The following is a 26147-nucleotide window of genomic DNA, read 5'->3' as shown; positions in this document are numbered from 1 at the left end:
TTTCAACAGGATGGGTCGACGGTCCACACAGAACATCAATTGGCGTTATTCATCGTCTCTTCACCTCATTTCCAGGTTCGAAGACGTTTATTAGCGAGGTTGCGGCCGAAGTTTTCAACGCGAAAACGTGAACATCGGACATTCAGCGCCGCCATCCTGTAAGCCTAGAAGTTTGACGATGGTGTTTGGAACGTCAGTGGAATCATGCTCGACGTTCCAAACACCATCGTCAAACTTCTAGGCTTACAGGATGGCAGCGCTGAATGTCCGATGTTCACGTTTTCGCGTTGAAAACTTCGGCCGCAACCTTGCTATTGGCCTCTTCGTTCGCCCGACCTATCCATGTGCAATTATTTTTTGTAAGGACACCTTAAGACACGTGTATATGAGCATAAGCCCGTTCTTTGCAAGAACTGAAGGAAGCTATTCGCGTAGAAGTTGCCAAAATTGCCTCCAGAAATGCATCACTGATAACAGACACCACATAGATGTTTTCTACAGTTGATTCTGTAAAATGCAATTTCAATACGAACTCACATGTTCCAACAAATATCTTTTGTAGTAACAATTACAGATGTTGTGATTCTTTAAAAAACGTCCGTCCTTTCTGGCCCACCCTGTGTCGTTCCTACTGATTTTCCTAATAGGTCATAATTTTTAATTAAACAACAGAAAAACAATTTTCATTTACGTTGACAATAAGCATAGACTTAAATATAATCAGACGGAATACGTAAAAACAATTAAATATATTGGATTAAATTGTAATTCCCCGTAAAACCCGTTTAATTGAAGGATTGTAAGACTGATGGAATAACATGCGCGATCTGTCAAGAGGACTTTTATGGGAAGATGATCCCTATTTAGCTGCTAGGCTGGTAGAGTAAATCCAAAAAATTCCACGTGGATGAACCCGCGACCAGATTTTATCTACTCATCCACTGGCGAGCACCCATAGTTTGAACATTTGTACTTTATTATTATAAAATTCTTTATCGGGTAAGAACATATTAAAATAGCTAATGATAATTTGATTCTTCTATTGTATTTATTGATACTCTTTTCTTCACTATTAACACCAATTAAAGCCTTTTGGGATACCTGAAACTTACATAATTTACAATTTTAAAACTCAAATAAAATAGGATATTGTCTCAATTCGTATGTAGTTCTACTGTTCAAAATGAGCTTATTTATTTACAATTAATACAGCATTAATGTTAGTCACAAAGCTATAAATTACTCTTATATTGTTTTAGTTTGTAGAAGAATACATATTAAGTGAAGTTTGTTCATTATTTACAGTCTTAAAATTAACTGTATATTAATTAAATTAAAAAGTTATATATTTAACTGTTAAGATTAATAAAAATTAATGTTTGTTTTATTGTACTAAAATTTAAAGTAGAAAAACTATAATTTTATTGAGATGTTCTTTTTTGGAATCAAAATAAGTTAAGTTTTCAAAAATTTATTCCACAGGGAATATTTTAAATATCTTTAATTTTATTTATTTAGCATTTAAAAATCATTAAAAATCAATTTTCATATAACAACATAATAAAACAAATTTTAGTTCAATATAAATTATCACACAGGTGGACTTAAATAGACTGGAATAATTTTTATTGAAAACTGTTATCTTGACTAAAATCTTTAAATAATTCTTTGCATATATTTCTTTATAAAAATATTTTTATAAGAAAATACTGAATTACACTTCAACTTCAGATATTTACAGAGATATTAATAATTATAGATGATATTTACATAAACAATCATGTTTACAAGATTTAATGTAATATGCATGTAACTAGAGCAAATAATTACAAATAGATGTAAACAATGACAATTTTAATGGTGAGCCATTATTAAAAGTGTTACAAAGTCTTAATATTTTTTTCATATGATGATTTTCACAAGCACAATATATATATATTTATATAAACATTGATAGCATCTAGATAATATTTTACAGTTTTTGTGTAGCATTTCTATTCAGTCGAAACGAGACACGTCGCCAAGATATTCACAGATGTTGTCATAATTTAATTTCACTACAGTCTCTCTATCACTAAGTAATTGTACAGTCGCCACACAATTTGGTTTATCTCGTTTCAGTATGACACCAACCTGTAGAAAAAAAGAACAAAATTATTTCGCAGTTGAAATTAAATAATAAACTCTTAATTAACATTTTTTTAAACTGAAAATTTTATGATTTACTTTTTCATTTGAAAAACATAACTTAAAAAAGCTAACTTAGAAATTGGCTCAGTATAAATTATCTATAATAAACTGTTATATATTTTAATTGCCATATTAAACACATTTATTTAAAAGATGTTCTCATTCACAATTTTTTACGACTTATTATTTGAATGTTTAAAAAAGATTTCATTTTTATTATTATTTTAAATTTTAGCAGACGAAATTTCTAACGGTAACAATAATTTGATAAATATCATACATAATTATAAAATTATTATATAATGAAAACTATTGAAACTTTTTAGATCCTGAAGAATGAGACCATCACATTATTTCAGCATATGAAGTAAATTCAATGCATTACAAGAGGAAAAACCATGTGGTTTAGATCTCTCTTAAAATGTCTAATGGATTAAAAAAGTAATCCTAGCAATACATATTCAACAACAAGGAGATCCAAAAATATAATCTGTTTAAAAGCAAGGACATTCTAAACTAAGTAAAACAGTATTATAAATTTATTAGTTTACCAATAAACTCAAACTAATTTCTCAAAATAGAATATCTTAGTTATCTATCATTCAATTCCTGTAATGCATAAAATAAACATTAAATTAATTAAACCCAATTATGTTGCAGAAAATTGAGTTGGATCAACTTCTAAATCTTGTGCTGATCAAATTAGAAATTTTCTAACATTAATCAGCAGAAGACTTACAAACATATTTTTTACACAACAAATCAGACAATTGTTCTGTATACAATATACAATAATTTTTCCAATAATGGTTTAGAGAACTGATATTTATGTTTTATAATATGTAATTAAACAACACATGAATATCACAGACAGTAATGAAACATTACACTTTTGAACAAAATAGCCATGTCTTGTTCAAAGGAATAACATTTAGTGAATGAGTTGAGAATATAATGTTGCAGAAAATTAACAGCTAATAGCATGCAATAAAAAAATAATAAAGAATAGTTAAGGAAATATTTTTTAAAGACAACAATTAAGTCTTCCTGAGATTGAAGGGAATCATTCTTTTGTGACCAAAGATCAAAATGAAACTGTTCCTGTGATATAATGAAAACTCATCCAGCATCACCACTCATTCTAGTTCTTATTAAAAATACTGGAATCAGAATGGGTAGATGGTGCCCCATAAGCCATAACTTCATTTTGAAAATTTTCAGATTTCATTCTGGTTCCTATTAAAACTCTTGGAACCAGAATGAAATCTGAAATGAAATGAAATCTGATTTCTCTTTCTGAAGTAACAAAAGAGAAAGTATGGTCTTTAATTTACAAAACACTAACGTTAATTTCCTATAAATAATTTAAAAGATCATTTCTGCTCCAAATCCCAGCTGACATTCTGATATTATGATTGCACCCCATTAAGAAATGTGATGGATAGAAGAAAATTTCATCATAAACCAAAATTTGCTATATGAAATAAGTTAAGAATTATAAAGAAAGTCAAGAAAATACAGGTTCTTTCTTCCTATATTCTTCATAATTTGATTATTTAAAAACTCAAAATTTCTGTAACAGCTTTATTAATATATTATGTCATTGCAAATTTAATTTAAGAGAACATGACTAAATATTTCATTAAAAAATTTCTGGAATTTTGTCTCAATCTGATCTTTTTTTGTGTAAAAACTAATTAAATTCATTTTTATAATCAGTAAAATTTTAATTAAACAAATAAATTTAAAAAATTGAACATTGGAATATATAAAAAAAAAAAAAAAACTATGGTCAGTTCTACAACCAGTTTAAAAATTATTTTTTTTAGATTTAATGTAAATTTCTGTGTGCCAAATAATGTCTTTCTCTTTTTTTATGCCTTTTCTGTGTATATCACATACAGTAAATCTGAATATTCAACATAGTATGGATTTCTTACTTCTCTAATTTAGAAAATCAATCTCAATTAATTATTAGCAAAAGATGTTTTCCTCTCCATTCTATCTTTTCTTTATTCCTTAATGCATTCTTCTATTTTGGTTTGTATTTAATATATGAATGGTAATATTAAAATGAGAGTCAAATGATGATTTTATCAAGCATGTCACATGTTCCATAATATTGCTGTATACCATATAATATATCAGCCTTATGCTTGAAGCAACTTAACATTTCATGTCTATATTGTAATGCTTTTCAAATTGTGATCACTATTATTTATATAGTATATAGAGTATTTTTTTTCAATATATTCAGCATTGTACAGTGAAGCATCAAAAAATCTGGACTAAATGGGCTCAGAACCATCTGGATTTACAAATATATGTGTAAATTAGCACATTAAGAACTATAAACTACAGAGAAATTCAAGTTTAGGTATTCAAACTAGTATTTCACAAAAAAATGTAGGAATACTTACAAATATTCAAAATATACAAGTAATTTACAGAATTACTATATTTAAACAAAAAAAAATCTAAAAAACTAATCATAATCTTAATTTTGAGATTATTACATAGTACATTTAATAAGATTAAAACATTAAGAATTTTGACTGAATGTTTGCACACCAACAATGCAAGGCTAAAAGAATAAAAGCTGAAAGACCATCAACTAAGTTACCATTGAAAAAGTAAAAATCCATTTTTTGACAACCAAATCTGGAATTTTGATGGTCCACTGTATTTCTAATTAGCCTGCTATAATTAAAAAATATAATGCATTATAATAAACAGGAACAAATTTTGAACATACTGTCTATCTATAATTATATTACATTCATTTTCTATCAAATTTAGTATGGAAAAAGCACAGAAATTTCTTGGGATAGTCTATCCTAGATACACCAGGCCTTCTTCATCACAGAGAAATTCAAATTTACTTATTCATTGTTGTCCTGATGGACTTGAAAAAAAGGTCTTGATGTTTGATATATTATTATTATAGTAATACATTAATAAATTTTACCTGTCCTTTATGCCTGCCTTGTACTATCATAACATAACTATTTTCTGATCTTGGTACCACTGTTTCCAACATTGAGTAATGTACATCTGAAATAAAAATAAACCCAATTAAAACTAATATTTAAAAATTACTGTATGCAAAAACATATAAAATAAACTCTGAGATGTATAATTAATGTGTGTTCATTAGCTCATTCAATCATTGAAATATAATATTCTATAAATCTACATTTTACAAACTTTCAGTTATTTTCTGTATTATTAATTTTACGAAATATATATATATTAAAACAATCATTAATTCATTATGCAATTTGTAAGAATTAAAAAATATATAAAATTTTTAAAATAGTTTTTTTAATGATGTAAGAGGGGAAAAACAAAAGCTTTGAACTATACATGTAAGATGATAAACGTAGTTATAACAAGTTAAATTACTAAGATAGTATAAATTTGTAATGTATTGGTAACAGACACTTAGTAGGAAATTAATTTTCTTGTTATTTAAATGTGACTCACTTTTAATTGTAAAAATAATAAAAAAAAAAGGAAATTGATAATTCTTCTAAATCATTTATAAAAGTACAAATAGTATAAAAAAATTAATATTGGAGACATGTTTCAAGAAACAATTTCAATCATCTCACTAATTAAAGGATATCCAAAAATTATAATGCTTGCTTTGAATGTACTGTATTTAGGTTTTACTTTTATAATTTATACTTTTTAATTAATAATCAAATAAATGGATTTCAGTATTGAAATAATATGAAAAATATTAAAAGTAATTATATATTACTTTTAATATTTTTCATATTATTTCAATACTGAACTCTATTTATTTGATTACTTATATTTGCTGAATTACAGTAAATGAACCCTAGAACCAAAAAAAACTAACCTAACCTAACCAAAAAATAGAAGCTAATTGGATTACCTTATCCTATTCCAGGTGGTTACATTATAAAATTTGATTTCCAGCTATTTATTCCTTTTTAAAACTATCTCTTTCTGCAATTTTGCAATCTACTTACAAAAAGAAAGAAATGAAAAAAAGATACATTTAGCTGGATTTTTCACTGGAATACATGAAGTACAATTGAAGATTAAGGATAATAAAGAGAAGAGAAATTATGTATGCGCAACTTAAAACACTCAAAAGCAAAAATATTAAAGAATAAGACTGCCTTATGAAAAATTCATAATAAGTTTGTAAAAGATGTACAGGTATCATTGAGAAAAGAATCAGCAAGCCTGAAGATTATGAAACAATTATTTATATATGCTGTAGATATAGAATACAATCTTATGAACCATGATACACAACAAAATTATCTGGAAGATGGAATATGAATTGAGAAAGTTAAGACAGAACAGAAAACCCACTTTAGTAAAGTTAATAGAATATAAGAATGAGAAATAAGAGTATTAAAATATGTTTATGAATTCCATGTACAATGTATTGTGTAAAATACAATACATTATACATGGTTGGTTTAAAGAAATTTTTTAATATAAATGATAGGTTTATAATTTTTGCTATTATGATAATATAATATGATATATTCTTTAGAATTCAGAAGAAATGCATATTGTATTGCTATGAACAAAACATTATCTCAAAAATGTTTCAAATAAAACAAGCAATTATTTATTGTGACATTGCCACAATGGTGGGCTGCAATTTTTAATTAATTTAATTTAAAATGTATGCTTTCTACCTTCAAATTAATAGTGGCTTTCCCCTGTACATCATAATTTTCCTTTAACAATAGAGTCATGCCAGTTATCTGTCTAACATCTTTCAGGGAAAATTTTTGAATCAAAATAATGTGACTTCCAGTTTGCATCAGAAGTTCGTACATAGTTAATTGGGGCTTCCTGCCTCTAAGGTTTCCATATCTAGTCTCATCTTTCATCTACCTAATTCTGTTCTTGAGGTTAAGGAAAGACAGACAAACGACAGTGGGAATTTATATGTCTAAAATTTTTTCAAATTGCAGCTCAACAATTTTCTGACTTTATAATCAATGTTACATTGGTACTGTTATTTATATTGTTATTATCTGATATTTTATTTTTATTATTGCATATTACTTTTTAATTTTTATAATGGTTTGTTTATTAGTTTAAACAAATTTTAGATAATCTTACACCTAATTTTACTTATATTTATACAATCTAGTGATTAATTATTATTTACAAATTATTCTCACCTTCCAAAACATTTCCATTCTCAGTTTTGCATACACAAGATGTAGGTGTTAATAAATCTTCAATTACCATCTAAATAAAAGTTATACTTAAGAATTATTATTATTAATACTGAAATATTAAAAAACATATAATAAATACAAAAGTTTTCATTTTTAAAATCATACAAGATTGAATTATAAAAATTATTTCAAAAACTGTATTAATGTAAGTAATAAAACATCAGGACTGTGCCATAAGTTTGTATGTCAGTTTTCTTCTAACTGACAAGCGAGTGAAATTAAAGAAACAAGATTTTCAATGAAAACTTCCTATGAAGAGAAGTTACTGTTAAAAAAAATCAAGTCAATATACAAAGGCCACTCTAAAAGTAAAGAACATTTATTTCGCTAGATATTTTTATTTATGATAATGAAACAAAATTTATTTTACAACACACATGATACCTTAGCTATTTTTCTACGTAGTCACCATACAAATTTAAACATTTGTCATAGCATATCACCAGCTTTACTATGCCTTCTGCACACTCAGTTACCGCCAAGTTCTTGAACCAGCCATTAACAACCTCTTTCAGTTCATTGTCACTTCCATAGTGATTCCCAGCCAAAAAATCCTTCAATTTTGGGAAAAGATGGTAATCACTAGAGCCAAGTCCAGGCTATAAGGAGGATGTTCAAAAACTTCCCACTTAAACTGCTGAAGCAAGTTCTTCGTCAACACAACAGCATATGGACATGCATTATCGTGAAGAAGCACAATGCCTCTGGATGACAATCCCCGCTGTTTGTTTCGAACTGAAGCTTCATTCATCACATTACCATAAACCTCAGTTATTTGTCTGTAAATTTCGATAGGGCAGACATTTTTTGCATTCAAAAAACATATTACACTACGAACCTCACACTTGGCAGGATCTTTAATTTTGTTACACACTTCAAAGTCACACTATAAACAGTAAACAATCATTGCGGCTCCCTGTTAGTGTCAGACTGGCGTGAAAAAATGGGAAGGTCCATGACGCAGCAGTGGGGTGGGTGGTCGAAGAACTGTGCAGCTTGTGAGATCAAAACGTTCTTTTCTTTTAGAATGACCCTCATAACATAAATTAAATTTTTTATAAGGTCTCAAACTTCCTTCTGGCTTTTCTGTAAAATTGTTCAAAATTGACATACAACCTTCTGGCGTACACCCGACAAAATTTTCCAAAAATCACTAGCATACATTTAGCTAATTTTCCATCAAATACAATAGAATTCTGGACACACTGAAATACAAAAACTGTCAACAAATAGATTAGTGATATGATGTCTTTAATATTAAAGAATAATTAATTTATAAGTAATGATAGATTTTATAGTCAAAATGATGGTATTACAATGGGATTAATAATAAGACCAATTCTTGTGGAATTAAGTATGTCCAATATAGACCAAGCCGTTGTTAACATCAAAGGAATAATTGGTCTGTATCATTACATTGATGATTGTTTTTTGGTATATGATGATAATATAATACAAGCAAATTAGATCTTAAAGCAAGTAAATCAAAAGATGTAGACATCAAATTTGATCTGGAACCAGAAAGCAATTATCAATTACCGTTCTTAGATGTTTTAGTTATTAGACTCAAAGGCAAAATAATTTTTAAAAAATATAAAAAATCATGTACAATTGACAGTGTTATGCATTTTACTTCTTAGGTACCTAGATATATAAAGAAGAATGCTTTTTATATGTATATAGATAAAATCATACAAAGAACCACAAATAAAATGGATAAAATCACTGAAATTCAATAATTATAAAAATTCATGTAATGAAAGATTATAGCAAATGCATGATCACTAATTGGATTAATAACAGAAAAGAAAATACATAGAAATAACCAATAGATAATACACCTTATAAATTTTTTAAAATTAAATATGAAATAAATATTTTTGAAAGAATTAAAAATAAATAAAATAAATCAGGTATAATCTAGGTACCAAAACAAAATAATAGTTTAACAAGAGAAATAAATATACATAACAGTAAGTCAAACATATGAGATCAAAGAAATGTTATACATAAATTAGAATATATCTAAATTTTACATAGGAGAAACAGGCAGAGAATTAAAAGTCCGTTTCTGCCATTAAGAATAATAATAATAATTCAGCTGTAGCAATCCACTGCAATAAAGAAGGTGTCAAATAATAAAAGAAATGATTAAAATAATTATGACAAAATCAAATGCACTAAGACCCTGTTTAACATGGGATGCATTCCTAAACAACAAAGCGCTAAGTGAAACAGCGGTAAACAAGGTCATTTTTAACATAGATAAGGATAGGGGAACATGCGACCAAAAATAAACAAATTTTACTTTAATTTTAAGTTATTTTTATATTAATTTGCACACTAATATATGTTAAACAACACACAAACTTATGCACACAGAAATGTAAAGTTCATTTTTTTGTGACAAAGATCTTCACTTTTCTGAAATTCTTGTTTTTTTGCAATAAAGTCGTGAAGTTTCATTTGTTGATTTTTTCTTTCCTTAAGCAAATGTTGGTAGCAGAAAATCGTTACCAAAACACCTCGTTTTGCTTTAGCACTCCTTTCAAAATCTGGATCATTCGCTACAATTTGATCAATGATTTTGGTTATCTTACCAAACTTTTACTAAGGAAATCTATAGAGAAATTTTTTGGGTTCTTTGTTTTCAGAATCTCAATTTTCCAGTTCCACATGAATTCCGTTTTCTGACAATTCTTGAAGGTCGTCATTGGTAAGACTCTCACCAGAAACCTGCGGTAACTCCTCAATATCCTGTTCGTCTACATCTCCTAGTCCTGCTGTATCGATTAGGTTGCGTTTGATCAACCTAATGATACAGCAATAGGCTCTTCTCGTTGAGAGTTCTTGGATACCATCAGCCATAAATTCTTCCATATTCGTTCATGCATTTATCAGTTAATTCTTGCCAAGCGAAGTTGATATTTCCTATGGTATCCATGATGTTATATTTTTTCCAAAATTGCACAAAATAAATATAGATTTAAAGTAAGTACACCTTTTTGACACCTTTTGCTGATTGGTTTGTGTTTGCAAATAATCATATTATATACAAATGAATGAAATGCCAAGATAATTTAAATCAGCATAAATTTTGAGCTTTTTTTAGGCTTTGAGCAGACGGCGTTATGTTGAATTAGTGTTAAGCGAGGCAGCGTTAAGCGGGGTCTTACTGTACATATAAAAGAAGTTGGTATGAGCATTTAGAAATATTAAAAAAAAATTACAAATAACAATTCTGGCCAAAAATTGCATGAATCATGGTATGTATATCTGACAAGAGAAGATGTGGGGGAAGGGGTGTGTATAAATATGAGGAAAAAAGAGAAAGGTGGCACTAAACTGGTTGTAGTGGTGTTAATAAAAAGTTATTTAATGTACAGTGTATCATATTATTATAATGCTGTCTTTTATTCGTAATAGTTATAACAGTTGGTCAACTTGTAGCATTGCATATTGTTTTAATCATATTGCTCTAAACTTTGTTTTAGCATGTTTAATGTAAGTTTATAATTCTTATATTTTTTCTGGGTATTCAAATTGTTAACATTTTGTTAAAATTATAGTAAATACCTAATGATTGGATCTGTAAAAGACAATTTGCCAAATGTTGAGGTTCTATCTGTACATTTTGAAGTTGTAGATGTGTCAATTTCATGAAGATGTAAGTTATATTATGACCTAAATTTATAATGTTAATACAGCCTAATTTACATATGTTATGTTATTGTGAGATCCGAAAGGCCCCTGGGTCTAATTTATGAATTTTTATTAATATGTTTAAATTATCGACAAAATATTACTTCGTTTTTGTGAAAAAAATATTGTTTTAGACGTGGGAAAAACCAGATAACAAATGTTATTTCCTTTCATCGAAGAGAACATCCGCTGTTTTTCCCTTATCCGTTAAAAATCTCGCTCAGATGGGAAATGGTTACCCCTCATTCATCCCCCTTTCGTCCGTTCTCACGAAAGAGTTACTGAACGATGATTGGGCAAAATTTTGAAATAAAAGGAGAAATTAGTCAGAATTCGGAGAGTTCAGCGAGAGTTCTTCGACAGATCCGAAGCATCCAAACTCCACGCAGTTTTCCTCCTGATGGCCAACGCCCATAACGAAGTCCGATAGACTAAGTCCCGAGTCTACTCTTAGAAGAAGTGATAATTTTACAGTTTGTACAAGAATTAATCTCCCATATGAAAGAAAGATGAAACCTATCTACAAGGTGTCCTATAACTACAGAAACGAAGACGACAACTAACAGGTCGTATGTTTAGAATCATTTGTGAGCTCTCTCTCGAACGCGCATTAGCATAGATTCAGTCCTATTCTATAGCTTGTCGTATAATCATTGTATTTGGTTATTTGTATTCGTTTGTTTAGATTTATTAAATTTTACTTTTGTTTCTTATATAAAAATGTCTCTTAATTGGGTGTCCGAAACAGATCGCATACGCGTGTTAATCCGCGTTTAAAAAGTTTGATTAACTGGTGTCAAGGAATCCTGACGTAGATCCGAATCTCGCGATTTGGATCATTATAAAAAGCCCTCCTATAGGAACTTTTAGGATCGGATCTTACGATTCGAAACCTGGAGAACTAGTCTTACCGACTAGCGCCGATTAAGTGTTACACGAGTGTTACCTACTCCGTAACCCCGGCTGATCTCACATTATCATTAAAATAGTTGTAAAGAAGCTGATGAGGGACAGTAGGTCTGAAATGCATACATTTCTGGAAAATAAATTGATGTTCTAAGGCTGGTCTTGTGTCTAAAGACAGTGTAATAAGTCTAGGAATAAAGAGGCTATCATAGTGCTCACAAGTAAATTTTCCTTTCTTTTAACAATTTTTTTTTCAATTGTGCTAACTAAATTAATAAGCAAAAATAAAAATTCTTTATTATTACTAGTACTAATAATTTGGCTTCTTTAGATTAATCAGAAATTGCTCAGAATTTGTGTTACTCCATAAAAAGCAAATTTATAAAGTTTCTTGTCTTTAAAAAGCTTCTTTCAATGATCTTTGGTGAATTTCTCATAACATAATAATTTGCATCATCATCACATATTATGGCTTTTTGTTTTATAAGAAGTTTATTTATTTATTGTGATTACACCCAAATTTAACATATAACAGGGCAACTATTTTGATTATTTTTATGCAACTGATCATACAAATATATAAGTTTCATTAAAACATAAAATGCAAAGTAAAGTGAATAAATAAATAAATACAGTAGAGCGTCGATTATTCGAAAGTCAATTATCTGAAAGAATTGCAGTCGGCAAATTTAAATTTTTGCCAGTGCTGTGGCGCTGCAATCTTTGGCTATGTCTTGGGCTACTCAAATATTTTACGTTTTTGATACTAAATTAACTTCTGAAGTACAATTTTTTATTGTTTTTATATTTTTCAATATATTTATTTTGTTTGTACAAAATAAAGAAATAATTTTTAATGATACAATAGTCACAATTATTATTTTAAGAAGTTTATGTTAGGCTTAACATTGACGAAAATTCAACGCAAAGCGACACACAACGGAGAAAAATTTCAACATGGGATAGGTTAATATATTTTTTCGTACATAATCGGTTATCTGAAATATCGATTTTCCGAACAACCTCAGTCCCCAATTGATTCAGATAATCGATGCTCTACTGTAAATAAATAAATATACAGTACAGTCATATCCTGTTATCAAAAATTAAATTCATTCCCAAAAATAATTTAAATATTGAAAAGTATTTTCATTATTTCTACAGAAAAAAATTCTAACTTCTCCCTGATCCACTTTCCCCACTTCCACCATCCACAAAGCACTGAAAAACACCTAGTTACCTATCAATCCACTTCTGGAATGATCTTAGCATGATATTAAATATTACAAACTCCAATTATTTTACTCACAAACGTTTAATGAGTTCATTAATAAACATGTTTATAAGCAGTAACATAACAAGTTTGTATAATACACACTATTATGAATTGGATATAGAGTGTGTTTTCTTTAATATGCAATAGATAGTAATGAAAATAAATAAAGTAGTAAATTTATTCTATTAAACTGTTAGGAATAAGCTTGTAAGATTTACTAAAATTTTGTGATAGAAATCATTAAACTGCACTAGTGTACTGATAATGCTACTGAAATAAATGAAAACAGACTAGAAACAGAGTCACTCCCACTTTTCATGTCTGTTAATGTCATTTTCAAATTTTGCATAAATGAGTTTTTGAATAAATTTATATCATCAAAACTATTTGATTAAAATATAGAATTGGATATTAAATAATAATATTTATTGTAGAGGAAGTTTAGATACAAGGATTTAGATACTAGGATATGGTTGTATAATATAATTAAAGATATTTATAAGTAAAGTACCTTAGTATTGAAGTATTTTCCATTTTTGAAGTTTTTATCTACAAATCTTACTCTTAATAGAGGCATCACCCATGACTCAGTTGGAATTTCCTTTTCTTCATTATAACTATATTAAATAATTCAAAAATTTAATTAAATTAAAATTTCATACAACTATAAGATATATACAACTATTATGAAATCATAAAGTTTAATTATTTGTACTTATAAAATTATAAACGAAAAAAATAAAAAACACTGTTTCAAAAAGAATCACCATTCTGCAATACAATTTTAAAAACTACAGATGAGATTTGTTTATCTCAGTGTTTCTCAACCTCTTAACGAATTGTCATCCCCTTCACTTCAAAATTGCCTAGGGCCAAGGCTAACGCCAAATTCGTACTGCATTGAATAGACTAGTGACTAGTGTAATGTTATTCGTTTAATTATTGTATGATATAACGAATAAAATATCTAATTATTCTTACTATATTGTTTTACTATATCGCCCAGAAAATTGTTTTTCGTCCCCAAAAATATAAATTGTTACTAATTGCCCCCTCAACATGGAAAAACTCCCATATGGGGGCGATATTGCCCCCATTGAGAAACACTGGTTTATCTCTTAAAATTAGTATACTGTATAACTTTTTAAAAAGTTTCTATTGCCTATAAAGTATTTTTATTTGTATTATATTAATATGGATAAGAAAAACTACAAGAACAAAATAAAATCATAAAAATAAATATAAGTATCAGGTAAATTCAAATATTTTAAAAAGTTAATTGTAAAAAATTAAAATATCTTGTAAATAATTATTTACTTATTAATACAATCTTGATTTCTAATTGCTTTTCAAACAATCAAATATAATTATATATTTCTCTAAAAATGAGTATAATTTTTTAATATTTAAATTAGTTTACATTGAAATGTTTCTGTTCATACTTTTTATTATTAATTTTTATTAATCATATTCCAATTCTTTATTAATATAAATACAGTAAGACCCTGCTTAACACAGGGGATGTGTTCCTAGATGACAAAGCACTAAACGAAACAGCGTTAAACGAGGTCATTTTAACAATAGAGTAAATAGGGATAGGGGAACACGCAACCAAAATTAAACAAATTTTACTTTAAGTTATTTTTATATTAATTTGTGCAATAATTTATGTTAAATAACATATGCACACAAAAATGTATAATAATATATTAATAGTTCATTTTTTGTGACAAAGGTCATGACANAATATTACTTTAAGTTATTTTTATATTAATTTGTGCAATAATTTATGTTAAATAACATATGCACACAAAAATGTATAATAATATATTAATAGTTCATTTTTTGTGACAAAGGTCATGACTTTTCTGAAATTCTTTTTTTTTTCTTTTTTGCAATAGTCATGAAGTTTCATTTGTTGCTTTTTTCTTTCCTTAAGCAAATGTCGGTAGCAGAAGATCGCATCCAAAACACCTGTCTTGCTTTTGCACTCTTTTCAAAATCTAGATCATTCGCTACAATTTGATTAACAATTTCAGTTATCGTTACCAAAGTTACTAAGGAAATCTGTAGAGAAATTTTTTATGTTCTTTGATTTCAGAATCACTATTTTCCAGTTCTACTTGAATTCTTTGTTCTGCCAGTTCTTGAAGGTCGTCATTGGTAAGATTCTCACCAGAAACCTTGCAGTAACTCCTCAATATCTACATCTCCTAGTCCTGCTGTATTGATTAGGTTGAGTTTGATCAACCTAACGATAGTGAGAGGCTCTTCTCGTTGAGAATTCTTGGATACCTTCAGCCATAACTTCTTCCACACTTCATTCATGCATTTATCAGTTAATTCTTGCCAAGTAACATTGATGTTGCATCCATGATGTTATATTTTTTCCAAAATTGCACCAAAGAAACATAGATTTAAAGAAAGTACACCTTTATTGCCACTTTTTTCTGATTTATTCGTGTTCGTCAATAATCGTATTATGTATGGATCAATAAAATGCCACGATAATTTAAATCAGCGTAAAGTTTGATCTTCTTTTTAGGCTTCAAGCAGACGATGTTATATCGAATCAGTGTTAAGCGAGGCAGCATTAAGCGGGGTCTTACTGTAACTTTAAATATTATAAAATTTTATCATGTTAATCACAAAATCTTCACAAAAGTAGTTATTTTGAGTATTTGAGAATATAATTAATCAATAAAAGTTATTTCTTATTTTATATAAAAACCAATAGTGATTACCACATTTTCCACCTTATAAGATACATCTTTAATTTAGCAAAAATTATATACGAAAGAAACAATAGTAACATTTTTGAGAAACTCGGTAACAGAAGGCATTCTTTTATCCTAGATAATTTACAGAAGTATGTTGTGGTTAATAATTTTAACAGTCTTGATATAATCTCATTGATTAAAAAAAGTTATGCATAAAGGAAGAAGCATTGGAATCAAATAAACTTTTATTAGTGTGAATAAAATGATAATGGTCAAAAGTGATAACAATATCTTACAAAAGGGATAATTTCTTATGCAAGAATGATAAAATTTAAACAAATGTTTAGTACCTTATAGCATCTACTTTGACCTAGATACGTGTGGATAAACAGTTTAGCAAGGAAACACACAATACAGTGCACTATCCTGCAACAGATTTACCTACAAATATTACAACTACTGCTTCAGTTACTTCACATTTGTAGATGGCTGAAGTGGGTGTCCCATCTGTTCCCACAAATGCTCAATAAGCAACAAATATAGAAACCAAACAGACCAAGTGTGACAATGTAATAGAAATATTCCAGTGTGACCAGGCATTTTACTGGAAAATGGCTGTTTGCAGCTCTGCTATTAAATGCAACACTTGAGAACACAGGATTTCCATACATACCTGTAATATTATCAATATTCTTCATATCATTATTAGGGATGACTGACTGTCATTCAAGAAGCTCTCCAGATTTACACACTGCTAATGGTTGTCTGCTAATGGGAAGAGACAGTGCTCTATAGCAAGGTTTCCACATGTTTCTGGATAATGGACAAAGATGCCATTACAGTTGTTGTTGTTTGTCACACAATCAGACAATCATCTTTCTTGGTAATTTGTATGGAGTTTCCAGAGACTGTCTGATCATGTATGTGTGCCTCATGTATCCACTGTTCCAACACAATATGGTCAGAACACCCCAGATGGTAAGCTAATTTGGCAAAACAACCATCCAGCTTCTCTTAGCCTGATGATGTAGCCTTTCTTAAACTCCACTAGCTATGCAAAATGTCTTTCACTGTCTTGGACAGGCATGACTAGCATTTGAAGATCTTCAAAAAAACATATATACTGAAATTTCTGAACACAATGAGCTTCTGCAAGCTTTTTTATAAAATAGATGATTTTAAGGCTCTACTACCTGATATGCAATCATACCAAAATTTTAATTATCAATGTTTACCTGTCTGATATATAGCTGTAGGCTAAGTTTTCAGTAGTCAGACAATTCTATCTAGATGCATAACTTTTTTGTCAATGAATATATTAAAATGAACAATTTACAATGTGCATGATGTATCAAATTGATATAATGCATCCGATGGAAGGTTGAACAACATTATTAGTAATGAGACAATTAATCAGAATTGGAATCAAAAAAATCTCATCATGATTTCCAATTCTAAAAATAATTCTTCCATATTTTATGAAAAAATTAATTATTTGTATCAGTCAAAGATTAAAAATTTTCAAAAATTTACAAATATTAACAATTAAGTATTTAGTTTATTGCAAACTCATGTTGACAAAGCAGAGAGTATGCAATGGTCCATACACAAGTGATGTCTGTCACAGTAGACTTTTCTTTTGTGTAGTCAGAGTGATGAGAGTACTAATTGACCCCATTTCAGGGGAGAGAGGGTGATTGCCATCCAGCCAGCATTGGGTCAAATGACCAACTATCTGAATTCTGTATATAATATATATTAAAAGCAAAATGTTCTATCACCAATGCTCACAAGTAATATAAATTTAAAAATGAATTTAATTTACAATTTGAAAATTTTGAAACAACTTTTACGTGGTTTTTAAAAACATTGTTTTAATTTCAATTGATTTGATTTTAGTGTAATAGCCAGAGTTTTAATAACTATTTTATTATTTTTTAAATTTAATTATTATTTTTATTTATTTAATTTTGCCTTCATTTTTTGAATCCTTAATAATTAAAATTTTTAAATTAAATGCAGCTCTTTTTTTCTTCTGCGACATTACTATAGAAACCATTTTAGTGTTGTTTCACACAAAAAAATAATCAAATTTAAATTTATTTGAATTTTTTTAGTAATTTTGTAAATTTTTGTTCATAAATTTGCCTGATTTCAAAAAATTTTAATTATAAGCAAGTTAACATTGATTGAACTATTGGGCTATCTAGTTTCAATTCAAGGCTGGCAGTTGGCAAAAATATTGAAGTTAAGTATTGGCAAAATGGTTTAAAATGTAAACAATATTATATTTCAAGTGAAAAATATTATATAAAATTTATTTTTAATATTTAGTATATTTATTTATAATGACAAAATGACTTTCTCATTATAATTATGAAAGTTTTTGTTATATTCACAGATGATGCTGTAATATGTTAAATTTCCAAATGCAATTCATGCAATTCTGAGTAAAAATACTTGTTCATACTAAGTTTAACGCTGTTTTGAATTCTAAAACTTGATTTTTAAGATGAGTCAGCCTAGATTTCACTCATGGCTCAAATGAATTTGATTTGATTTGATTCATTTTACTTTCTATAACTTTATAAAAAGTTATTTTTAGAACTAAGATGAACAACAAAAAAAAAAAACATTTTGGTTTCAACTTTCTAAGAAATAATTCACATTTGGAAATGCCTAACAAGCAAAAATTTCAAAGATCTTCAGCTGTTGATTTTGAGCACATCATTTACAAAATGTTATAAATTGATTTAAAAAAAATGTCATGGGTATCAAATGCTATTTCAATACTATGAATGAATAAATAGAACAAATCCAGTTTCCAAAATATTTTTACATGTAGAAACTTACTCTAATTTAACAAAAACCAAGAATTAAACAATCAAAATCACAAAAATTATACATATTAAAAAATTACCTCTTATTTTCAGGTGAATGCCGTCGTCTTTTGATTTTTTCTTCTGTGTACTTATCTCTAGGCCTTTCTTGTCTATCATTATTTCTACTTGAATTTCTTGGTTTATGTTCTTTTTTCACATCATGATATTTTTCTTCAACTAACTTGTTTTTGTGTTCTTCATACTTTCTTTTATCTGTAGGATAAAAATTTATAGTAAACAATGGTTTCATATAAGACTTGTTCAATCATTTTACATATAATTTGTCACTATCCAACATGTAAAAACTAATATATAAATAATATATTTTATAAGATATAAATCATGTCTGTCTGTCAAAAAAAGTTAAGATTCAGGAAAAAATTTGATTTATCTAACTAAAAATTTGCAGATTTATTATCAATTTTACATTAAATAAAATTGATACTAAATCTGAAAATGTTTAGTGTTACATGTTTTAACTATTTAACTACTAATAAATACTAATTAATCACTTAAGTTTTTTCAAATTTTAAGAATAAAAGTTATCATAAGAAATGAGAAAAATGAAGTTACTGAAAAGTAGGCATGGCTAAAAATTTTTTGTTAAGAAATGACAATTTAAAATGTGCATGATGTATCAAATTGATATAATGCATCCGATGGAAGGTTAAACAACATTTATGACAGAAATTTTTAATGGCATGGCTGATTGAAGGGGAAAATGAAATATTTGTGAACATTCTTTTAATACATTTACAAACAAAATTAAACATTTTTTTGAATTTCATAAAAAACACTTTTTTATATTCTATGATTCTATTACACTTGAATAAAGGATTGAATAGTATGTCAAAAACAAAACAAAACCACAATATTCTAATATACAGGTTGATCAAAAAATCCCTGTGTATCTAAATTACAAACAACACAATGATGATGCACAGTGATTTTTTGTTCATTTTATATAATCAAATGTTTAGTTTTATGATCTTTCCCTTAAAGTTTTTAACTATATTCAATAACAAATTATTATTTAAATGTCATATTGATACGTTAGTTAAAGCTTTACTAATATATTGTGGCATCCTGTGGCAGTTTTGTTGTACTGTTTCCTCCAAGACTATTTTACAATTTTTTTTTTTGTAATTTTCAATCAAAAAACAATTCACCAATGAATAAAACATATTTGTCGTTAAACAAATTTTGTCATTTACCAAGCACTACTATTCCTATATACAGCCAGGATTAAAATAACCTTACCTACCTATTCTTAAAGAGTTAAATACTTAATGGGTATATTTTATCTGATTGGTTGTACCTAAGAATATCTTCTAGAAGCATCCACTTATCATGTATTCATGTTTGTTTCCTCGTTTAAAAATAACTCATAAGTTATTTTTTATCATGTAGCAAATAGTTTGACAAATATAGAACATATGCTTCTCCTTGAATATTCACAATATAAAAATTTTGTATAAGTATGCTTTATAATTCTTAAATATTATTTGAAATTTTATTCTTTATCATCTGCATTTGGAATTTTTATTGGTTTGGAGGATGGAAATCAAATGTTATATAATTATAAATGTTCCTGAATTATAAGAAATTTGCACATTATAAATGTTAATATAAATACAGAAAGAGAAATTTAAAATTTTTAAAAGCACAAACTTACATCTAAACTTCTATAAGCCTTTGACTCAATAATTATTATTTTAATTATAACTGCATTCAAAATAAAGCATTATTTTCTTAATTTATGTAGTAAATTCTTGTACAAAAAAGATTACACTACTCAACAAATGAAAAAAATTTACGTGACTAATATTAGAGAGAGTGTTTAGCGGTCTATAAAGCATCCTTTTTACGAATATGGCAAGCATAACTTTTTATATATTGAGTTCTAAAATATAATTATTTTTATTTATTGTAAATATAGGAAAAAAATAGGAGTGAAATTCAACTTATATCAAACCAAAAAAATTGTTTCATTTACAAAAATATATATGAAATTACATTTATGGCCAATATGCCGTTGATAACTTTTTTGCAAATGCTGATTTTCATTTATATTTCATATTACTCTCTCTCATAATGAACCAGCAATAGTCTCCCATCACTGCAGGATCTCACCAGGATATCACTGTTAGAATATCTTGGTGGAACTTCTCCCCTTGCTCATCACTGATGATACCCAAACTTTCAGGGAAAAGATTTAAATGCGAATGTAAAAAAAATAGTTTAAGAGACATTCCACAATCCATTTTATTGTAGTTTGAGTAATTCTCCTTTGTGTATTTTTTGTAGTTTTCTGTTTATCTCTTGCCCAAAAATTGCTATAACTCCTTTTAAAAGATGTCCTTGCACTTAGTTCAATGTCATTCAATTTTTAAGCAAACTGTGCATCCTGAAGTAATTTTAGCTTAGTATCACTTAGTTTTGAAAAAAATCTGTTTAAGGTATTTGAAAACAGTACATATTTTATCCATTGCTTTGATGAAGGTTTTTATTAATCCAAGTTTTATATGCAGTGGGGTATCACAACATTTTTGAGATCAACTAGAGCAGAGGTGGTGAACCTATGGCACGCGTGCCCAAAAGTGGCTCATCGAAGAAATCATCCAGCACGTAATGTATTATACAATATTGGTTTATTATCTTTTTCAATCAGGTTCTTTACATTTACTCTAATTATAGCATATTATTTTATTTATTTAAATATAATATTTTAAAACTCTTTTTGCCCTGTGGTCACTAAGAGGGCTTTTTTATTTAGCTAACTCCAAATGGAACAGTCGGATGGTGAAGAATAAATCACCACCTGAAAATTTTCTGGGGTTTTGATCTCAGGTCCACAAGAGCGATAAGCTACCACTTTGACCGCTTGGCCCTTCGGCCAAATTTAAATATAGTTACTAGAAGTCTAAAACTTCTGCATGCATAATCATTTTTAAAGAAAAGTATGCTTAATATGCTTACTATGTGGCATGCAGACTCAAAAAGGTTCGCCATCCCTGAACTAGAGCAATGATTCACAAACTTTTTTGAGCTGCTGTCCCCTGGTTCCATAAACTTTTACCCAATGTCTCCAACTGTATCCCCAGTGCCCCTAACCCATTTTCTCTTGTGTGAGAAAGACTTGGAAATATTCTTAGAAAAACTTTTCTATGAACCTCATACTTTGTCTTTACTGTACATTGTTCACGATGTCTGGAAACAAATATAATGTTTCTTCTCACCTGTTTTAATGGATGAAAGTCACTGTTCAGTCAGGACCTTGATCCTAGTAACCCTTAGATTATAAATTTACTTACCCCAGCAGACAGCAGCATTACTTTGGAAATCCTTGAACTAGAGGTATATTCTTTACGTTAGCATGACCTGAACAAATTCATCTCTCTGAGGCCATTATTTTACTTTAAAATGATTTTGTGTTGCTTTACTATTCCAAAGACAAAGAAAACAACAGTATTTGGTAAAACCATCCTGAAGTTCCAGTAAAGCCCTATAGTCTGCACATATCAGTATTTTAAAATTAAGTCTCTGCATCATGTATTTTAAAATTTGTTAAGATCACAACTTGAAAATTTTACATACCAGAGAATTTTTAACTTCATTTTTGTGTTCAGCACAGAGGAACTAACAAAAAAAATACTTTATTCCCACAGTTGCAAAATGGCTGTAAACTAATGTTATCAACATTAAAAATAACAAATTGAGTATATTAAACTGTTTTAATTCTGCAGAGACTCTAACAAGTTAATCAATTATAACTGATCTAAATAATATTATTTAATTGAAAAATTATAGAAGACAAGCAGAGAAAAATACAGACAATAAACTTTTTATTAAATGCATTATAATTCTTTACAATAATAAAAACAAATTTAATAATAATATCATCTGTAAAAACAATAAATATATTCTATTTCTATTTAGATAAAAAATATTGATAATAAGTAATAATAAACATAATGATAAAAATAGAACCTTTATGAACAAATGGAAGGAATAAAAGCACAATTAATACAATTTATCATTCATTTCAATTTTTAAAATGGACATAAGCTAGAAATTCTTTCACAAACTTTTTAAAACTGGTTTAAGAGAGGCAAGGTTATATAGCAACACTAGATTATTAAACAACTATTTTGAACAAATCATATACATCTCCAAAATTTCATTCTTCTTATCAAACTCCATTAATAAAAAACAAAAGAATAAGTTAATTATTGAATTTAATAAATTGTAAATTTTATAACAGCAATATTAGATTAATATAAATTACTTAATGCTTATTATCATTATAATGAAATGATGTTTTCACATTTCATTAAAATATTTCTCACAATTCAAATACAGAATATATTTAGAATGGTTGCAGTATAAATGATTGTTTAATTTAATATTCATGTAAACTTCCAGTAATAATTTGGAACAATGTAAAATTTTATCTGAAAAATTGAAAGTAAAATATATTTCAATTACATTTTAAATATCTTTTTTTATATTACTATTTTGAAGATATCGCTCAATATAAAAGATTTAAATTTAATATCAGCAAATCATTTTGGTTGAAATTTATATTCAATAATGTTAAAATGAAACAAGTTTTTTAATGAATTAAGTTATCTGACAAGAAAAGTACGAGATACATGAAAATCTACAAATACACACAAAAAATCAGAAATCATTACTGAAAATTAGGATGCAGAAAATGTGATTTTATTCAAAGATAATATAAAAAAAATTAATCAGGATAGTATTTGCCATTGTTGGTTATGATCCAGGACCAGCATACGACCAACTTTTGAATTGTCCAGCTCAAACAAAGAAGTTGCCCACATCTTTTTTTTTTTTGCAGCAGATGGTCTACGCAGCATTTGATCACCAAAATGATTTTGCAGACTCCAAAACATGTAAAAATCTAGGGGACAAGGTCCAACAAATAAGGAGCATAATCAATGATTTCCCAGCCCTTCTGCTGCAAGCAATGAATTGTCTTCTTTGTTGTATGTTGGTTTAGCATTATCCTGATGGAATAAAACTTTCTTCTAGTTGGCCAACAATGAGTAAACTTTGCCAACTGTAGCCTTAGTTATCAAGCTTATCACAGTAACTGTTGCTGTTGATTCTTTTGCCTAAGAGTATGTAGGTGATGATAAATGATACCATGACAATCACAGAACATAACATCTTGTTGCTCAAAGTTCTTTAAGACTTGTGGGTGGTTGTTCACTGGTCATTACATAAGCACCTCAGGTCATAGTAAATCCACTGCTTGTTGCAGGTCACAAGACAACTGAAGAAGGCATAATAGTAAGAATGCACATGAATAAGTAATGAAGAAGGCACAAATAATAATCAATCTGGGATCAATTCAGAGGTGATGCAAACTTGGAAATATGGTCATGCATGTTATGCTCAATCAGAATCTGCAGCATACACCTGCTACTTGTGTACTTGATGCTCAGTCACTTCAGCACCTTTCAAGCTGAGCACTGTTAGCTTCTGAATTGGGCATTATTCAGCTATCTCTTTCTGTATGAATCAGGTATTTGCAGTAACCAGCTGCCTCACCAGATCACCACTAATGATCCAGAGTGTGACTTGTCATCAGTGCTGTTGCCTCCAAAAATGAACAAAACAATTTTTGATATTGCACTAAAATGATCCATCATCATTGTAAATTTTTGCCATATTTTCAAAAGGCTGCTTCATAGAGGATAATTCGAAACTCTGAGAGACCAATGATCATCTTTTCACTGATTTTTCCTCTTATTTTTGTGAACTTTTTGAAACTTGAACAGACTCAGAACATAGTTTCATTACACTAGTTTAGAAAGTTTATATTTTGAGCTACTAGCCAATAAATTTTTAAAAATTCTTATCCTAATGTGCCTACAGGCATTTTTGTAAATGCCTTTTTTTTCTCAGAAACAACTTTCAGATTGACCTGATATTTTCAGCAAGTATAATTAAGATCTTTCAATACATGTATAAGGATTTGTGGATTTTCCTACACAAAAAAAATTTATAAAATCAAATTTTGATGAATCCAAAAAATAAACAGCAAGTTTAAAATCATTGTCAAATAAAATATTTATATAATAGCAAAAAATATGTTTAATTAATAATCCAAACAATCCAATAGGAAAAAATTTCAACAATTTTCAATAAAATTCATTTTAATTGTATATTACAACAATGAACAGTAAACACTAGAAAAAAATCAATGAATAATAATTATGAAATTCTAGATCACAAATAGTATCAAGCAAAAAATTTTTATTCTATAAATAAGATTTAACCATTATTAAACTGACAAAGAATTTGAGAGAGACTTCATTCATTTAAGCAATTTGACAAGATGAACTATAAATTAAATTACATAACAAAAATATTATTATAATTAACTTACATTAATAAGGTTAAAATGTGGAACGGCGTGCCTGAAACAGAACCTGGCGCCAAAGTTGATGAGCTTGGCCGGCTCCAAATCGGCACGTTTGAACTAAACAGAAATCATGTAGAATATAAGAAAACAGTAATCATAAATTATGAGAGAATAATTTTAATACTGCACATTACTTATTGCTACTTATATCATGTATACCATGCGAGTTGATATAAACAGTAATGATACCCTGTTTTATATATTCTACATGTTTTACTTATAAAAATATTGATCCATTTTATCAATGCTAACATTCCATTTAATTTAAATACAATATATTCAAACATTAGATGATTTTAATTATTTGTATTTATTTATATTTAAGCATAATCATAATAAATCTTTGAATACAACTACATTTGTGTATTTTTTAAAAATTAAAATGTGTTTTTTAATTATCAAAAACAATTAAAATGTCTTGATTTTGAAATGCCATATTTGGATATTTATATATGTTACCGCTAAAGCTCGAAATCCGTTAATGTTCAGATTACCTAGCTAATCTGCAGATTAACTAGGGTGATCCGTTAAAGTTGCTAAAATTGTTCTATATCTCAAATTACCTAGGTAATTTTAGACTTTTTTAAATTGATTGATGATTGATTCAATCAACTAATTTGTTAATTGTTTGATTGTATTAACTTGATTCTTTAGATATTGAAAATTAAATAAATAACATTATGTTAATTTAAGCGTACAGAAACGTTGCTGTTGTTCCAGCAAAAATCTTATTTTCACTTTACCGAGTGCCTAGTAGGTAATTTGCAGATT

At 28.0% G+C, this 26147-nt stretch overlaps 1 protein-coding gene across 1 annotated transcript; it reads right to left on the bottom strand.

Annotated features, from left to right (window-relative positions):
- Positions 1-1695: 1695 nt before the first annotated feature.
- On the bottom strand, positions 1696-25443 carry LOC111622541 (G-patch domain and KOW motifs-containing protein-like). Its single transcript, XM_023364943.1, has 6 exons — positions 25341-25443; positions 18958-19132; positions 13829-13934; positions 7374-7443; positions 5159-5244; positions 1696-2133 (listed from the first exon to the last, which is right to left on the bottom strand). Exons 3-6 carry the CDS (start codon positions 13892-13894, stop codon positions 1999-2001), a joined length of 357 nt encoding a protein of 118 aa, XP_023220711.1. The 5' UTR covers positions 13895-13934; positions 18958-19132; positions 25341-25443; the 3' UTR covers positions 1696-1998.
- Between the last annotated feature and the right edge of the window lie 704 nt (positions 25444-26147).

Source organism: Centruroides sculpturatus, unplaced genomic scaffold (genome assembly GCF_000671375.1).
Source record: "Centruroides sculpturatus isolate CEXI.00-Female unplaced genomic scaffold, Cexi_2.0 scaffold345, whole genome shotgun sequence".
In the NCBI taxonomy this organism is placed as follows: domain Eukaryota; kingdom Metazoa; phylum Arthropoda; class Arachnida; order Scorpiones; family Buthidae; genus Centruroides; species Centruroides sculpturatus.
Note: the sequence above shows the minus strand (reverse complement) of the source record. Positions and strands in the feature narration are given on the sequence as shown.